Source organism: Poromitra crassiceps (genome assembly GCF_964638095.1).
Source record: "Poromitra crassiceps genome assembly, chromosome: 2".
Classification (NCBI taxonomy): domain Eukaryota; kingdom Metazoa; phylum Chordata; class Actinopteri; order Beryciformes; family Melamphaidae; genus Poromitra; species Poromitra crassiceps.
Window position 1 is genome coordinate 80234477 of NC_139624.1, and position 17262 is coordinate 80251738.

General features: G+C 47.3%; 1 protein-coding gene across 1 annotated transcript in view; it reads right to left on the minus strand.

The window, feature by feature from the left end:
• Window positions 1-17262, minus strand: part of LOC310772418 (zinc finger C2HC domain-containing protein 1A-like) — a 31891-nt gene that overhangs the window by 12716 nt on the left and 1913 nt on the right. Inside the window, exons 3-6 of the mRNA XM_083632222.1 lie at window positions 17067-17183; window positions 3980-4124; window positions 2270-2415; window positions 1635-1740 (exon numbers count right to left, since the gene is read on the minus strand). Coding sequence (XP_083488348.1) covers window positions 1635-1740; window positions 2270-2415; window positions 3980-4124; window positions 17067-17183 — 514 coding nt within the window. The remainder of the gene's footprint in view (window positions 1-1634; window positions 1741-2269; window positions 2416-3979; window positions 4125-17066; window positions 17184-17262) is intronic.

Genomic DNA, 17262 nt, shown 5'->3' on the forward strand with positions numbered 1-17262 from the left:
TTTGTTGAATGCCCCCCCCCCCTTTTCTCCCAATTTTACTTAGTCAATACCCCCTGTTTAAGTGGTCCCGGTCATTGCTCCACCCCCTCTGTCGATCTGGGGAGGGTGTCAAGTAGACTCTCATGTCTCCTCTGATACACATGAGCCACTTCTTAACATGCAGTGGAATCCGTATTATAACCCGCTCCTAGCCGGTTGGCCTGCATGTTAACACATTCACTGCCAGCCGTTTTTTTTTTACTGTAGGTAGGTTCTGCCAGAGGGTTTTTTTGAGGATTCTGGCTCATCTTTCAAGACCCGAGGATTCTTTTCTGCTAAGATTTTGTGAACACACAATATCTCAAAAGAACTAATAGAATGTGTGCTTTCTCTGTCTAAAAGAGTTAGTTTGTAGAGTTAGTAGTTATGTAAGCATTAGCAGTTGAATACAGCATGGTTTCAGCGTCAGAAAAATTATTCTGAGATAAACGGCTTTTTGTGAAATTCGATAGAACAGTCACTTTAACCATTCATTTTTGGCATCAGTAAGACGTCAGACATCTAAACAATAGTTTTGAACAGTAATTTCCTCCATAACAGCAGGAAACCCCCCTCTGCTTCCAACTCCTCCCTCCGTGTGTGTCTTCTTGGCTGCAGCGGCCGTGTCACAAGCTCGTTGCTGCTGCTGCTGTAAACCTCGCGTCACCAGGCTCATTGCTTTGCTGCTGCTGTGCCTGTCTGCGCGGCCGCTCTTTGAGGAAGTCTGGATGGACTCGCTCGTTACTTGGAGTTTTGGTTGAGAGCTTTGATGAAGCTTTTGCGATTCTGGTCATATTTATGCTGCGTGTTTCAAAGTGTGTTCCACCCGTAATCTATTATGCAAATTTGCAATCCCGCACCGCCAGCAATCAGCGCGAAAACGAAAGCGTTTTCGCCCATCCATTTTCATGAGAATGGCTTGATCACACTGCTTTTTGCTTGCCTTCCTCTAGTCAGGAGAGCACTGTCGCCACTTAGTGGGTCGGTGGAATGGGTTGTACACGTTCGGTAGCTCCAATAATTTTATAGGAGACGTGGGGGGCATTGATCCACGTAGCACCGTCAAAGATTTTTTTTTTTTTTTTTTTACGTCTCAACTCGTCATTGGCAGTGAACCGTTGGAATTTTTTTGACGAGTCAACTCGCCATTGGCAGTGAACGTGTTAAACAACAATTAGCCGGCCTACGCGCACTCCCGTGAGTCCGTATCATATTACTCCTCGGTCGCCGGTGTAGGGTCCGCATTCGCGCTAAAAACCCTTCTGCGTCGGTGAGTACCTTTGAAATGTCTCTGTGACACTTAAGATGAGTAAGATGAGTGTAAGATGAATGTTTTAACATTGACCGCTGTTTGAGACTTATGTTAGCGCCTCTGATAACGATCGTATAAGAGACTGTGTAGGAGGTGAGTAGCCAGTGACAACACAGTCCTGAAAGGGGCTAGTGTTTGACTGAGCTGTCCTGAAACAAACAAAAAAACTCACAAGTTAAAATGTCTGTCTTCTCTTTCTGCACTACACAGAAAAGCAACACAAACATGTAGACGAAAGTTGAATGGTCAACTAAAGAACCACCAAGTAAACCAGTACCGCAGAAACAACGTAGATCCAGCTTACCAGGGGCCTGTGCAGAGTTGTATCTCTGGGGTAAACGAGAGGAGGCAGAGGGGGTGGTGGACGCAACAGGGGAGTTGACCTTCTTCACAGGAGTAGAAGCCTTGAGCTGAAGAGCGACAGAGAGCCAGTGTTAGATCAATTAGCAGTGCCAAGAGGGCATAACACAAAAGGGCTGGGTTTGAAGTCCAATCACCACTTTTGAAGGTGAACAAAAACAATATGTCCTTCGTTACACAAGAAAAAGTGTGTTAGCTGTTGTTTTCCTTGAGTCATACCACCATACCCCAGTCTACAATGAAATGAGCCTGTGTGTCATGCCCTCTGGTGCGGTTGTGCCTGTGTGTACAAGTTTACATATCAAATATCAAGTCGCTATTTTACTCCATCATGGCACAGTGTGCAAACTTCACAGAGATAATGAAGGCAGAGTTTGGACTGCACTGTTTTTATTGGCACACGTTAACCCCCTAGTCATGCATCAAAGCTGTTGCTACTGTAAGTAGCTGGCAATCTGATGTGTGTGAGTGTGTGTGTGTGTGTGTGTGTGTGTGTGTGTGTGTGTGTGCGTGCGTGCGTGAGTGAGTGTGTGTGTGTGCGTGTGCGTGTGCGTGTAGTCTGTGCATGTCAGCTACTACCTGTGTGCGAGCAGGAGGTGGTTTCTTGGAATCTCCTAACTTGCCCTTGTTGGGCATGCGGGCGGCCTGCTCCCGGCAGAACTTGATGTGTCTGTCGGCTGCGTTCTCGCTGAACCTCCTCTGACAGTACGGACACTGGATATAGTCTAAACACAAAAGAGGCGCGAGTAAATATGCCTGTAACTGGGATCTTAACGTTGCACAATGGCAAATTGCAAATTGTTAAGAGACAGCTTTAAGACTGCTGCATGAGGGAGATTTGAAAAGTCTACGCTACTACAACTCAATAAATATTGTCAGTGGGGATTCGCAAACGTTAAAGCCAAGCCATTCCACTCTATCTTCCTTTGAGATTTTACAACATTGAAATCAATCAATCAAATAATGACTGAAATACAGTAAGTGGTGTTAAGTCTCTCCTGCCTCTGCTCCCAATTTTACACTCTCTCTTCCTCTGCTTAACCCATTATTGTTTTTAGTTTCTTGATCAAGTCCAGTTGCCCTGTACCTGTGTGTTACTGTACCTGTGTGTTACTGTACCTGTGTGTTACTGTACCTGTGTGTACCTGTACCTGTGTGTTACTGTACCTGTGTGTTACTGTACCTGTGTGTTACTGTACCTGTGTGTACCTGTACCTGTGTGTACCTGTACCTGTGTGTTACTGTACCTGTGTGTACCTGTACCTGTGTGTACCTGTACCTGTGTGTTACTGTACCTGTGTGTTACTGTACCTGTGTGTACCTGTACCTGTGTGTACCTGTACCTGTGTGTTACTGTACCTGTGTGTTACTGTACCTGTGTGTTACTGTACCTGTGTGTACCTGTACCTGTGTGTTACTGTACCTGTGTGTACCTGTACCTGTGTGTTACTGTACCTGTGTGTACCTGTACCTGTGTGTTACTGTACCTGTGTGTTACTGTACCTGTGTGTACCTGTACCTGTGTGTACCTGTACCTGTGTGTTACTGTACCTGTGTGTTACTGTACCTGTGTGTTACTGTACCTGTGTGTACCTGTACCTGTGTGTACCTGTACCTGTGTGTTACTGTACCTGTGTGTACCTGTACCTGTGTGTTACTGTACCTGTGTGTACCTGTACCTGTGTGTACCTGTACCTGTGTGTTACTGTACCTGTGTGTACCTGTACCTGTGTGTACCTGTACCTGTGTGTTACTGTACCTGTGTGTTACTGTACCTGTGTGTTACTGTACCTGTGTGTACCTGTACCTGTGTGTTACTGTGCCTGTGTGTTACTGTACCTGTGTGTTACTGTACCTGTGTGTACCTGTACCTGTGTGTTACTGTACCTGTGTGTACCTGTACCTGTGTGTTACTGTACCTGTGCCTGTGTGTTACTGTACCTGTGTGTTACTGTACCTGTGTGTTACTGTACCTGTGTGTTACTGTACCTGTGTGTACCTGTACCTGTGTGTTACTGTGCCTGTGTGTTACTGTACCTGTGTGTACCTGTACCTGTGTGTACCTGTACCTGTGTGTTACTGTACCTGTGTGTACCTGTACCTGTGTGTTACTGTACCTGTGCCTGTGTGTTACTGTACCTGTGCCTGTGTGTTACTGTACCTGTGTGTTACTGTACCTGTGTGTTACTGTACCTGTGTGTTACTGTACCTGTGTGTTACTGTACCTGTGTGTACCTGTGCCTGTGTGTTACTGTACCTGTGTGTTACTGTACCTGTGTGTTACTGTACCTGGGTCATAAGAGGGAGGGGGCGGTGGGGGTAATGGCCCGCCATCCTTCATGACCTGGTCGATGCCCTTGGCGGCCCGGATAGTGGCTATGAACTCTTCATGTTTTCTGCGCCAGTTGGATGGCTTCTTAGGGGGCTCCACCGCCTAGAAGGCAACACAGTGGAGATACTCCATTATACAACAGTTAGTTCCGGCTGAGCAATTTGATTGGACAAGAGGGATCCTAGCAGTGCTGATATTTCACGATAACAGCACTGGCACTTCACTGTGTGTATATCACTCCGCTTCACAGCTGCTCTAAATCATTGACTGTATACATCCATGGTGTGAGCCTCCTCCAGCCTGTTAGCTGCTGATTTGCTCCACAAAGTAAAACCGTTTTCACAATATGCGTTTGTGGCCGGGTGGAACCGATTAACGCAGGTCGGGTTGCGTGTCGGACGGGGATGTGGGCGGACCTAGGTTTTCCCTGTTTTGTATTTCCGCCACATAGCACGAGCAAACATTTCTCTTTGAATCTAGACGCGCGCTGGTCGCTTGAGTCGGGACGTGTGGCACTCAGGCGCTGCATTTTGAGTTGTGTGACCCGGAGTCAGCACGGCACACAGTGAACTATAGCCGAGACGCGCTAATACCGGAGTCAGCACGGCACACAGTAAACTACAGCCGAGACGTTAATACTAGGGGTGGGGGAAAAAATCGATTCACCTAAGTATCGCGATTTTTAATGTCACGATTTTTTGGATCGATCTTTTATTCCAGAATCGATAATCGCAAATAAAAATAAATAAATTTTTTTTTTTTTTTTTGGGTGCTTGCAGTCAGGCCACTCACTGAACAGCAGGCCAGGCGCCGCCTACTGGTTTACTAGTGGTTTTATTACTTTATTAGTTAGTCTGAAGTAATAATTACACTTCAGGGTTAAAGTGGGTGCATCTCATTGTAAAATTGGACTTCAAACGGCCCAAATCTGGCTTCAAACGGCCCAAATTTCACGCGCGTTGGCCCATATCGGCCTGGCCTGCTTGGTATCTAATGCCCGGCCTGAATTATGATCCCAGTCCACCCCTGTTTTTAACTATATCACCCAGCCCTACTCATGATATATAATATACAGTCTCTAGTGTATGATTCAACTTTTCCCATGTTCTAATCTAGTGTAAAAAAGCAAACAAACTGAAAAAATAAAAGAAAAAAATAAACAAAAATCGCAATAAATCGTAATATCGAATCGCAATAATCGTAGAATCGCAATACTTAAGAATCGCAATATAAATCGAATCGGCACCCAAGAATCGTGATAGTATCGAATCGGGAGATAAGTGAATCGCCACAGCCCTAGTTAATACCGGAGCGGCACTGTGAGCTACAGCGAGGCACGCTTATAGCGAAGCTGTTTGATTTATCAGGACGTGTGAGTATGCGAGTACTTTTGTGCACGAATATTCTAAAACATTAGTGTGTCTGAATGTGGGCTTGATGGGTGATTAACTATTTCCAGGAAGGAGTTATCGGCCAGGCAGGCTTCACGGAGGGGGGTAGGCACGTGCCAGTGTTGCGCAGGTATTTTATTATTGTTTATATGTTGTTTGCATTTTCTTTCTAATCGATGTGTCCGGATGCTTGTCAAGATGTTTAAATGTGTCAGAGGGTTAATGGGCTGTGACTCTTCCTAGCGCCGTTGGTCGTAGCGGTGGGTCCCGGGGCTTTGCAGCTCGAGTCCAGAGTGAGACCTCTAATCTCCGTTAAGGGGTGAGCATTGCTGCTACTGCTCGGGAAGTGGGCAGTTTATTTATTCATTTGTATACATGGTGGATGTATTTTATGTGTGTGGTTAATATTGTTCCTGTTGTGTTGTTATTCTAGGATGATTATGTGGTCACTGCTGTAGCCTAGGATTATTCAGGAAAGACATTTGTGAACCTGTTGCACAAAGAGAAGATTATTTTTGTATATTCAACTTGCCTCTCTTGGAATAGAAACTGTCATTAACAGAAATTGTGAATAAAGATTATTTTTCTGTAAACTCTCCTAGTGTCTGGCTGCTTGCCTTTTAGAGGTCCAAGACCTGCTCAGCATTTCTCGTAAGGTCACAGTTTGGCGCTGTGAGCAGGATCTCATATTTATTGGAAAAAAGCAGTCTACAGAGAGGCAGGTTGGATGTGCACAGTGCTTAAGGTGTGATAGGTGGGTGGGCTAAGGCAGTGACCACTCCAGATCCAGGAGCAGCGGAACCAGCCACAGCGGAGGAGGTCGCCACATCCCAGCACGAGTCTCTGTCTGCACATTGGATCAAGTGGGTCGGCATTTGCCAACTCAGCATTAAGACTGTTTGATAAGGGAGGACGATGTCATCAGAGGCGGAGGTACAAGCTGAGCTACTCGCTCTTAGAGCAAGGGTACAGGCGGATAAGGACGCCATATCTAAATTAAAGGACGAGAATGACTCTTTGCAGGAGCAGTTGGGGGCGGCTCCCTCCTCTACTCTCCCTTTGGGGGAGGTGGGGGAGAATCTGGGGCGGGTCATATATTTGCCAAAGGAGAAAAAGTGTTCACTTTTTACGGGGGGTTCGAGTACTGTTTTTCACGAATGGCTGGATGAGTTGAATGCCACACTGGGTTATCGCCCCTATGCTCGGGCTGAGAAGGCGGCGTATATTTACGAACACCTAGGAGGGGAGGCTAGGCAAGAGATAAAATACCGCCCTCAGGTGGAACGGGCAGATCCTAAACGTGTGTTGGAGATTCTTAAGGAGATGTATGGGCAGCCCCAGTCACTTACTAAGCTGCAAAGGCAGTTTTTCGACAGAAGGCAGAGGGAGGGGGAGTCGGTGCGGGAGTATTCTCATGCGCTCATGGCAATTATGGAGGAAATCGGTCACTGCGGTGTAGGGGAGGCGTGGTGTGGCGGTTTTGCTCTACGCAACCAATTTGCTGAAAATGTGTGCGATGTCGGGCTCCGTAGGGAGCTGAAAAAAACAATTAGGCACCAATCTTCAATCTCTTTTTTTGAGCTCCGTAACGAGGCGGTACAGTGGGGGGAGGAGGCTTGCGTCAGTGGAGAGCGTGTGAAGCGGGTGTTGGGTTCATGCGAGATGGAGGCCGCGGCAGTGGAGGCTAGTGCCGTTACGGCAGCCATTGATGTGAAACCTGACCCAACCCTTGCTAAGGTTATGGACATGTTACAGAAACAGCAGGCTCTGATCGACGATTTGTCACGAAAATTGTCTAACATGCGGGAACCAGCGCCCAGGCGAGCAAATGGGCGTAGGTGGGAGCCCCGATTTGATCCGTCTGGTCAGCCCATTTGTTTTAAGTGTCAAAATGTTGGCCACATTGCGCGGTACTGCGGTGCGTCCCGGGCTAACTATAGCCAAGACGGCAACTTTATAGCCTCTGTACCAGTGGAGAGTGACGGGGGTGCCCAAATATCGGAGCAGCAGGGAAACTTTCTCCCCCTGCGGTGAGGAGCCAAACCACAGGTGGGGGGCAGTCAGGCTCTGAAGCGGTGTCTTTTGATCCGGAAACATATGAATGTCTTGTGGGGGAATGTCCAACTGTTGAGGTTTCCTTGGGGGGTGTTAAATGTAAATGTTTACTGGACACGGGTTCGAATGTTTCTTCCGTGACTGAAAGTTTCTTTTGGGGAACATTTGCTGCCAAAGTGGGGTAAGGGTTTGGCTGACTGTGGGTGGTTGTCATTGAGTGGTGCTAATGGGGTGGATATCCCCTACCTTGGCTACTTTGAAACGGATGTTGAGGCGGTGGCGCTGGGTAGAACTATATCTCGGAGGGGTATATTGGTAGTGAAAGATCCAGTTAGCCCGGCAGCAAAAGACCGTAAGCGAGCAGTACCAGGTTTGATAGGCATGAATGTGATTGAAAAGTGCTATCAGCTCTTATTCCCGGACGTTGGTCCTAGCTCACCACCACCACTCCCGGTATGTGGTAAAGCTTGGCGGACGGCTTTTGCTGTGTGTCAAAATGAGCAGGTGGTCTCGCTAGATACCAAGTCGTTTGCTCGTGCTGTGTCTCCCGTTATAGTCCCTGCTGGTTCGGTTTGCTTTGTCCCAGCAGCAGGGCCTATTAGGCAGTTCTCGTCACAGTCCTCTGTTCTAGTGGAGCCTTTGGGGTTTGAGGAGGGCATTTTGCCTGGGGGTCTATTAGTGTCTAGTGCATATGTGGAGGTTACTAATGGGCATTTAGCTGTTCCTGTAATTAATGTGGGCTCTACAGATGTTAAGTTGGCACCTCAGACACGCCTTGCGTCGCTGCGTGTTGTAGAGGTAGTAGCTGGGGAGGGAGTGTCCGTTTGTTTTGAGCGGGTGGGTCCCCAAGAGGAGCAGGTTGCGGTAAGGGAGCAGCATGTGTCCATAGGGGATAAGGAAGTGCCCCCTGAGATAGCCCAGTTGCATTTTCCAGGGCTTACAGACAACCAGGCAGAGAAAGCCAAGCAGCTGTTGTGTAAATATTTTCATGTCTTCGCTTCTTCAGATTGTGAATTGGGGTGTACAAGCCTTATCCAACATGAAATCCCTGTAACTGATGATGCTCCAGTGAGTCAGAGATATAGAAGGATCCCTCCTAGCCAGTATGAAGAGGTGAAAGATCACATTAAGAAGCTTTTGGGGCAGGGGGTGATTAGAGAAAGCAGCAGCCCGTACTCTTCTCCCCTGGTGATCGTCAGAAAGAAAGACGGCTCAATTCGCATGTGTGTAGATTATAGGAGATTGAATGCCAAGACCCGCAAAGATGCGTATCCACTTCCACGCATTGAAGAGTCCCTGGATTCCTTGAGTGGGGCGAGGTGGTTCTCCACGCTGGATTTAGCGAGCGGGTACAACCAGGTGGAGATGTTGGAGAAGGACAGGCCGAAGACAGCGTTCTGTACGCCGTTCGGGCTGTATGAATTTAATAGAATGGCATTCGGTCTATGTAATGCACCGGGGACATTTCAACGGCTGATGGAGCGCATCCTGGGGGACCAGCGATTTCAATCTTTGCTGCTGTATCTGGATGATGTAGTCATATTCTCGTCAGCCTTTGAACAGCACCTACTCCGACTGGAGATGGTTTTGTCACGCTTCGAGCAGTGTAATCTTAAAGTGAAGCTCAGTAAATGCTCTTTCTTTCAATCTGAAGTGTCTTATCTTGGTCATGTCATCTCAGCACAGGGGGTGTCGACTGATCCGGGGAAGATCCAAGCTGTGGCGGAGTGGAGGAGACCTCAGAGTGCCGCGGAGCTGCAGTCTTTCTTGGGATTCGCAAGCTTTTATAGGAGATTTGTTAAGAACTTTTCTAGCATTGCCGCCCCGCTCCATGCCCTTTCCACATTGGGTCCATCGAAGAAAAACAGGAGGCCCCTGCCTGCACATTTATTTAACCAGCACTGGGGTGCAGCATGTGAGGATGCGTTCCAGACCCTGAAGGGGAGGTTGGTTTCTGCTCCCGTGCTGGCGTATGCCGACTTCACGAAGCCATTCACCCTGGAGATCGACGCCAGCCATCAGGGCCTGGGGGCCGTTCTCTCCCAGGAGGTTGATGGGCAGAGGAGGCCAGTCGCGTATGCCAGCAGGGGGCTGCGGGTTTCGGAGAGAAACATGGAGAACTATAGTGCGATGAAGCTGGAGTTGCTGGGACTTAAATGGGCGGTAACAGAGAAGTTTACAGAGTACCTGATCGGCAGCAAGTTCACCGTGCTAACAGATAACAACCCGCTGAGCCATCTGCAGACCGCAAAGTTGGGGGCGGTGGAGCAGCGGTGGGTTGCCGAGCTGGCCCGATTTGACTTTCACATTGTATATCGCCCGGGCCGGCAAAATGCAGCTGCGGATGCCTTGTCCAGGCAGTACTTGGAGCCGACGTCCGCTGAAAGAGATGCTGGCGGGCATGCTGCACCTTTCACATTCTGGCAGGCTGTCAGCAGTGAGGAGCAGACGATCGTGTCCCCCTGTAAGCAGGAGTCCACCATAAGCTTTCCTTCCTACAGTATGGAGTCCTTGGCTGTGCTGCAACAGGCCGACCCCGATATTTCAGCCTTCCTCAAGTATTGGCTTAGAGCGGGGAGACCTAGCCGGGAGGAGAGATTGGTGGAGTCGCCAAAGACATTAGAGCTGCTGCGGCAGTGGGAGAGGGTGGTCGATTGTGGGGGGGTGCTGTTTCGTAAGCGAGAAAGCCAGAAGGAAGGTCATTTGAAGCAGATGATTTTGCCCAGGGCGCTGCGGGAGGAGGTGCTAGCCCAAATGCATGGAGGGCACGGGCACCAGGGAGTTGAACGAACATTTAAGCTGGTGAATGCCCGTTGGTATTGGCCTGGAATGTATCGGGAGGTTGAAGATTTTTGTAAGTCCTGTGAGAGGTGCATCGTGTCCAAGGCCCCACAACCAAGGGTGGTGACAGCTATGGGGAGTCTTCTGGCGTCCAGGCCGTTGGAAGTGGTAGCGATGGATTTTACGGTCCTGGAGCCGTCATCGGATGGGAGGGAAAATGTGTTAATACTCACCGATGTATTCTCCAAGTTTACTGTTGCAGTTCCAACACGGGACCAACGGGCGGCAACCGTGGCCAAGTGTCTGGTCAGGCATTGGATTCAGCCGTATGGAGTGCCAGCTCGGTTGCATTCAGACCAGGGCAGATGCTTTGAAGCTGAGGTGGTGCAGTCATTGTGCAAGCTGTATGGAATGAGGAAGAGCCGAACAACGCCGTACCATCCGCAAGGTAATGGACAGTGCGAACGGTTCAACCGAACTCTCCATGACTTGCTGCGTGTCCTCCCTCCAGAGAAGAAGCAAAGATGGGCGGAGCATCTTCCAGAGGTTGTGTACGCTTACAACACTACAGAACATCAGAGCACAGGATACTCTCCTTACTTCCTTCTTTTTGGAGGGGCTCCCTGCATGCCTTTGGAGCTTATGCTGAGTGGGGGAGATGACGATTTTGTTGGATGTGCGGGGGAATGGGTTCAGGAGCATCAAGAACGGCTGCGAGCGGCATATGACCAGGCGGCGAGGCAGATGGAAAAAGCGGCGGAGGCTCGACGTCAGCACCGGGGGCCGCCGACCAAGAATGCAGACTTGCAGCCGGGGCAGCTGGTTTATGTACGGAACCGGAAGTGTATGGGGCGGAATAAGATTCAAGACCTCTGGCTCCCCATTCCCCATCGGATAGTTTCTCGCTTGAGTCCTCACAAGCCCGTCTATGCAGTTGTCCCGGTGGATTCCTCACGGGCTCTCAGGAATGTACATCGCTCTGAGATTCGGCTGTGTGGCCCTGGAGTGCTACCGGCGGGAGATGAGGAGGAAGGCACGGCGGCACAGGGGGTTGAGCTTCAGGAGAGCGGGGACGAAGAGGATGACAGCATAATATGCATCAGGGCTCCCAACGAGTCGGAGGAGCAGTGGTCAGACATGGAGGAGGTGCCAGATGTTGCACAGGAGGAGCCTGAACTTGGGGCAGGAGCTGCGGGCATGGGGCAGGAGGAGGGGTCAGGAGACAGTGACCCTGGAACGCAGGATTCCGAGGCCGAAGAGACTGGGGATCCCGGGCCCCTGCGGAGGTCGAAGCGGAGCACTGCAGGCTGGCATTCAAATCCTTTTAATCTGCCAAGGTCAGCTGTTGGTGGCCAGGGGAGAATTGGGCTTTAGGTGTTAGTACATCATATGGGCATCAGTGGGACACTGATTTATTTTTTGGGGGGTGAGTGTGGCCGGGTGGAACCGATTAACGCAGGTCGGGTTGCGTGTCGGACGGGGATGTGGGCGGACCTAGGTTTTCCCTGTTTTGTATTTCCGCCACATAACACGAGCAAACATTTCTCTTTGAATCTAGACGTGCGCTGGTCGCTTGAGTCGGGACGTGTGGCACTCAGGCGCTGCATTTTGAGTTGTGTGACCCGGAGTCAGCACGGCACACAGTGAACTATAGCCGAGACGCGCTAATACCGGAGTCAGCACGGCACACAGTAAACTACAGCCGAGACGTTAATACCAGAGCGGCACTGTGAGCTACAGCGAGGCACGCTTATAGCGAAGCTGTTTGATTTATCAGGACGTGTGAGTATGCGAGTACTTTTGTGCACGAATATTCTAAAACATTAGTGAAGTGTCTGAATGTGGGCTTGATGGGTGATTAACTATTTCCAGGAAGGAGTTATCGGCCAGGCAGGCTTCACGGAGGGGGGTAGGCACGTGCCAGTGTTGCGCAGGTATTTTATTATTGTTTATATGTTGTTTGCATTTTCTTTCTAATCGATGTGTCCGGATGCTTGTCAAGATGTTTAAATGTGTCAGAGGGTTAATGGGCTGTGACTCTTCCTAGCGCCGTTGGTCGTAGCGGTGGGTCCCGGGGCTTTGCAGCTCGAGTCCAGAGTGAGACCTCTAATCTCCGTTAAGGGGTGAGCATTGCTGCTACTGCTCGGGAAGTGGGCAGTTTATTTATTCAGTTGTATACATGGTGGATGTATTTTATGTGTGTGGTTAATATTGTTCCTGTTGTGTTGTTATTCTAGGATGATTATGTGGTCACTGCTGTAGCCTAGGATTATTCAGGAAAGACATTTGTGAACCTGTTGCACAAAGAGAAGATTATTTTTGTATATTCAACTTGCCTCTCTTGGAATAGAAACTGTCATTAACAGAAATTGTGAATAAAGATTATTTTTCTGTAAACTCTCCTAGTGTCTGGCTGCTTGCCTTTTAGAGGTCCAAGACCTGCTCAGCATTTCTCGTAAGGTCACACGTTATTTTGATAAACAGACCTTACAACGGGGCTCTATAGAGTTACGTGTCTAGTAACATTATTAAAACATCATAAAGATAATGCTGTTTTTGATAGTTTGCTAAAATACTAGTGCTAATCTGTTAGCGAGGTATCGGCGAGCGTCTTCTTCTGCTCCTAATAGCTTTGCGGCAGACTAGATGCCTTGCGGCACATTGCTGCCTCTCACTGGTTGGAAATATTACTGTTTCTGCTTGCTTGGTAACTAAGGCCATGTTTAGACGACAACCGTCTCTGCATAAAATGGCAAACTAGCTTTGCTTGCTCACCTTTTATTTCGCATTCATACACAGCTTTTGTGATAACGATTTGCGTGCAGACTGAAGCCGCAAAAGCGTCAAGTGAGCCAGAATAACATTGAAACTTCTGGTTAAAACCTTCACAATAATGGTAATTAAATAAACTGATGCATGTTGCAACGTTTTTTGTGTGTGATCCGAAATAGACAGAATACATATAGAACACAGACAACTAAAGTCAATTTTAACACTTAGTGAGTCGCCAACCCTGATTTTTATTTACCCAGTTATAAAATACGGCTTTTATTTTGAAGGTAAAAACGCCTAGCTTCCCCTATTCTGTCTGTTTCGAACGTGCTTGATTTAGCTTTGTGATTAAAGTTTTAAAGAATTTTCCACACGATGACACGGAAGTCACAATGGTACCCTAATAAACTGCTCCAGATTGGATTACCGAATAAATCCCCAGTAAAGCAACATAAAAAAAGACCTGAGCACAATTAGGACTTAACTTGAGGAAATGCATCGCAGACAGTGAGTTGTCTTCAATTATTCAATGCGGGAGACAGTGATTAATAGGCTATGTGCGACATTAGTAGGGGGCACTTAACGCAGATTATGTGTTTTCAGCAAATCGTTATCACGTTTGTTGAATGTCAATGCGACTCATTGTGCCTGTGCCATAACTGTATAGTACTCCGCTTCACAGCTGCTCTAATCAACAAAACAAACACCAGCCAAGTTACATTGAATGTCATTCACAAAGCGGCTGTGATTATCTTCGGCACTCGGCCTGCCGCCTCGTGCCTACGACCGAATCACAGCCGTGCCGATATTAGCCAACAACAGCACTCCCTCTCGTGTGATATTGCTTAATTACTGTATACCAGTCACCTCAGCCCAGGATCCAAATGAGAAAGCTGGCGCTGCCGAAGCGGTAAACATTGTTACTGCAATCTTGATTTGTTTTTGTTACTTTTATTCGGGTAATTTACATGTTGAGTGACCTCTAGACTAGAGATAGACCGATTAATCGCATTTTGGAGCCATTTTGAGATAATCAGCAGCATCGGCTGATGCCTGGCCGATAAACTAACTAGAAATACTGCATCGCGGTTGTATTGTGCTAGGGTATCGGGAGCCGAAACCCTAGGCTCGCCCGCTGCGTGGCCTTGCCACACGCAGCTCGGCCACTGTGTGGCCTCGCCTGCTCTATTGGCATGTGCAGCGCACAATTGCTCAACTTTGCATCACTGATAACATCACTGTCACTGATGATGTCACAAAGCCTATGACATCACAGATGATGTCACAATGCCTATGACATCATCAGTGCATATGACATCATCAGTGATGTCATAAGATGATTTTGGTCAATAATGATATCACTGATGATGTCATAGACATTGTGCCATCATCAGTGTGGGACAACAATTGAAACAGATGCCTCCGCCAACAAGTCAGGCTGCAGTCTACATCCATGTCTGTCCAGGTCCAGACTCATACAAACACAAATACCTTGGAGTCCACGGCACATTGGTGTGGCCATTCAGCCTTATGGCGCTTCCGCCCCTTGAACCCCAACTTTCTATGAGCTTCCTATCCCTAGCTATGGCCCCCTTCCCTCACCACGCACCCTCCCACCACCCACATCCCCCTAGCCACTCCGCCTACCTACCGCTTGAACCCCCACTCCCTATGACCGCCCTATCCCTAGCTACGGACCATTTTCTCATACATATATTACAGTATAAAAAGAAACAGCCTACAAGCTCGTGCATCGTCTTCCCATAGTGCAGTGTGAGTGGTATCTACTGCTAATGACTTCTGACTGAAGTAGTACACTGTGATCGGAGTTGCTTCCTTGGCAACATGATAGCCGGGTTGACTTCCTACTTCTTCCTATTTGGTTACACTCCTCAAGTTCAGCAAGCCTCTCTGTCTGCCAAACATGGTGAAACATGATTTCATTCCTTTATAGAGCACATCATTTATGTCCCTCATATGACAGAAAAGTTTGAATGCATGATATATTTATATGGCTGTTATTATTATAGTATCTTGTAGGCCCAAATGGCCTGGGCACACGAAACAGGGCATGACACTTAAATAAACAAATCAATCAATCAATCAAGAGAGAGAGAGAGAAAAGAGAGAGAGACGTTGACTCATTCAGTGGCTGGATGACTACCGCCCGGTCACACTCACTCACGCCATTATTATGAAGTGTCGAGAGACTGCTTCTGGCACACATTAAAAACATCATTCCTGTTACCTTGGACCAAGACCTGTTTGCCTATCAGGCAAGCAGATCAACCGAGGATGACTGTGTACCTGCTCATACCTCTAACACCATCATTAAGTTTGTTCCAACAACAATGAGTCAACGTAGAGAGAGGATGTGCATAGGAAACAATGCAATATGGACAACATGTTACCGTTTACATGCAGTACTCTACTTGGAAATGTTCTTATTTAAGTATTTTAATTAATTAATTAATTACTCTTGTTTCCACCCCTATTGTTACTTTATTTACTTGTTGATGCATAGTTTGTTATGCATCAACTCAGGAAGCTGCATTCGCAATTCTGTTGTACTTGTGTACAATGACAAAGGACATCTTGAATCTTGGACAGCAGTTATTTCACGCCAACACAACAGAAAGCATCATTACCTTGTTTGAGTTGCCATCTAAACACCTGTCAGGCAGTGCAGTTCAAACTGGCAGAGAAGGACTGTGGACTCTCTAACACTCAGTCTGAGTGACCTACTTGGCAACCTCTACAGAGGTAGTGTCATACAGTGGATTGTCAAGAGGTCATAGCCGTCAAAGCTAGCAATTAGCTCAGCTGCCCAAAGTCAAAGCAAAGACTGTCACCCAGTGCAAGTTTCAGAAATTGCTAAAATAACTGTATATGCTTGAATATTCGGAATAGGGGTACATTTTGGCAAAGAGTAATAGTGGAAAATACTGCTGATCTTTTTTTTTTTCTTTTTTTTTACTAACGCCAGTGTGAGTCCACACACAGATCCAGCAGACCAGTCAGCTCAGTGACAGGAAAGCAGTATTAAATAGTAGAGTAAATAAATACCTTTTGCTGAAAAACCAGGAGGTCTTCATCAGAGTCGCTGGTCGAAACATCAATAAACTGACCTGGGAGCTGACTTATTTTTCAGTGTGCGGACTTGATTTATTTTCTGCTCTAAGTTTATTTTGTATTTGTCCTGCACCTGACATGCTGAGCTGATGTGCGCGCCCTACTTCTTTCGTCAGTAAATACCTTTTGGCCTTCAGTAGAATACTTGATAGGCCTAGGTGTGCCCCTAAATCGCATGAACATAGAAAATAAAGACAAATTAAATAGGACGAATCAGTGGAGGATGAACTGCAACTGAAATACAAAGTGGTTTAAATTGTATCAGAACTTGCCAAAACAAATGACTGAACGTCATGAATAGAACAGCCCAGCTGCAAATATGTTGGCTGTTCATTACAGCGATCATCATTATGTTCCCTCAAAATTACAGGTCCTAGCTTGCAACATTTTAATAGCTGACCCACTTCCGGCTTCCAGTGACTCAAGTCAAAATGTTTCTTATCGGACAGACCAAGACACACAAAGCTATTCATCTTGACAGTAGCTCTGCTGTCTTGAGCTGTATGGAGTGTGTTATGTTAGCAACAGTAGCTATAACAGTCGAAAGCCTCTTGACTCGTGATCAGGCCCAAGGCGCACCTTTGCTAGCGGCAATTCTTTGAACTAGAGCTGTCCAAAGCATTAGGTTAGATTTTGTGTCTTAAATATTTATAGTGGATGAATCAAGTTGATAATAGATGGGCAACATTTGAAGGCAAATTGAAATGGGAATAGGAATATGTAAATGACAGATCATAAGTGAAATTAAAATATAATAATCATGACAGCATGTATAATTTAGCTTCAATTCAACAAGTTTCTGAAAGAGAGCTTCAAGACGGGGATTTACAATTTTTAGTAGTTTCTTCTCCCTGTTAATTTTCCTATTGAACTATGTGGTTTGGGTCTTGGTTTGCATCAGGTGTCTTCTTACCTTTGCTTTGATGGGTTTGACAGTAGAGATGTCAGTGCCCTCAGCTCTTTGCCTACTGGAGTCAAAAGCCTTCCTCTTTTTGGCCGCTGCCTTCTGGCAGATGGGAATATGCTTCTTCTGCAGGCAAGGAAAGAGATGGCAATGGCTAAATACAGTGCAACTTAAATCAGTTTCGACACACATTTTAGAAACACCT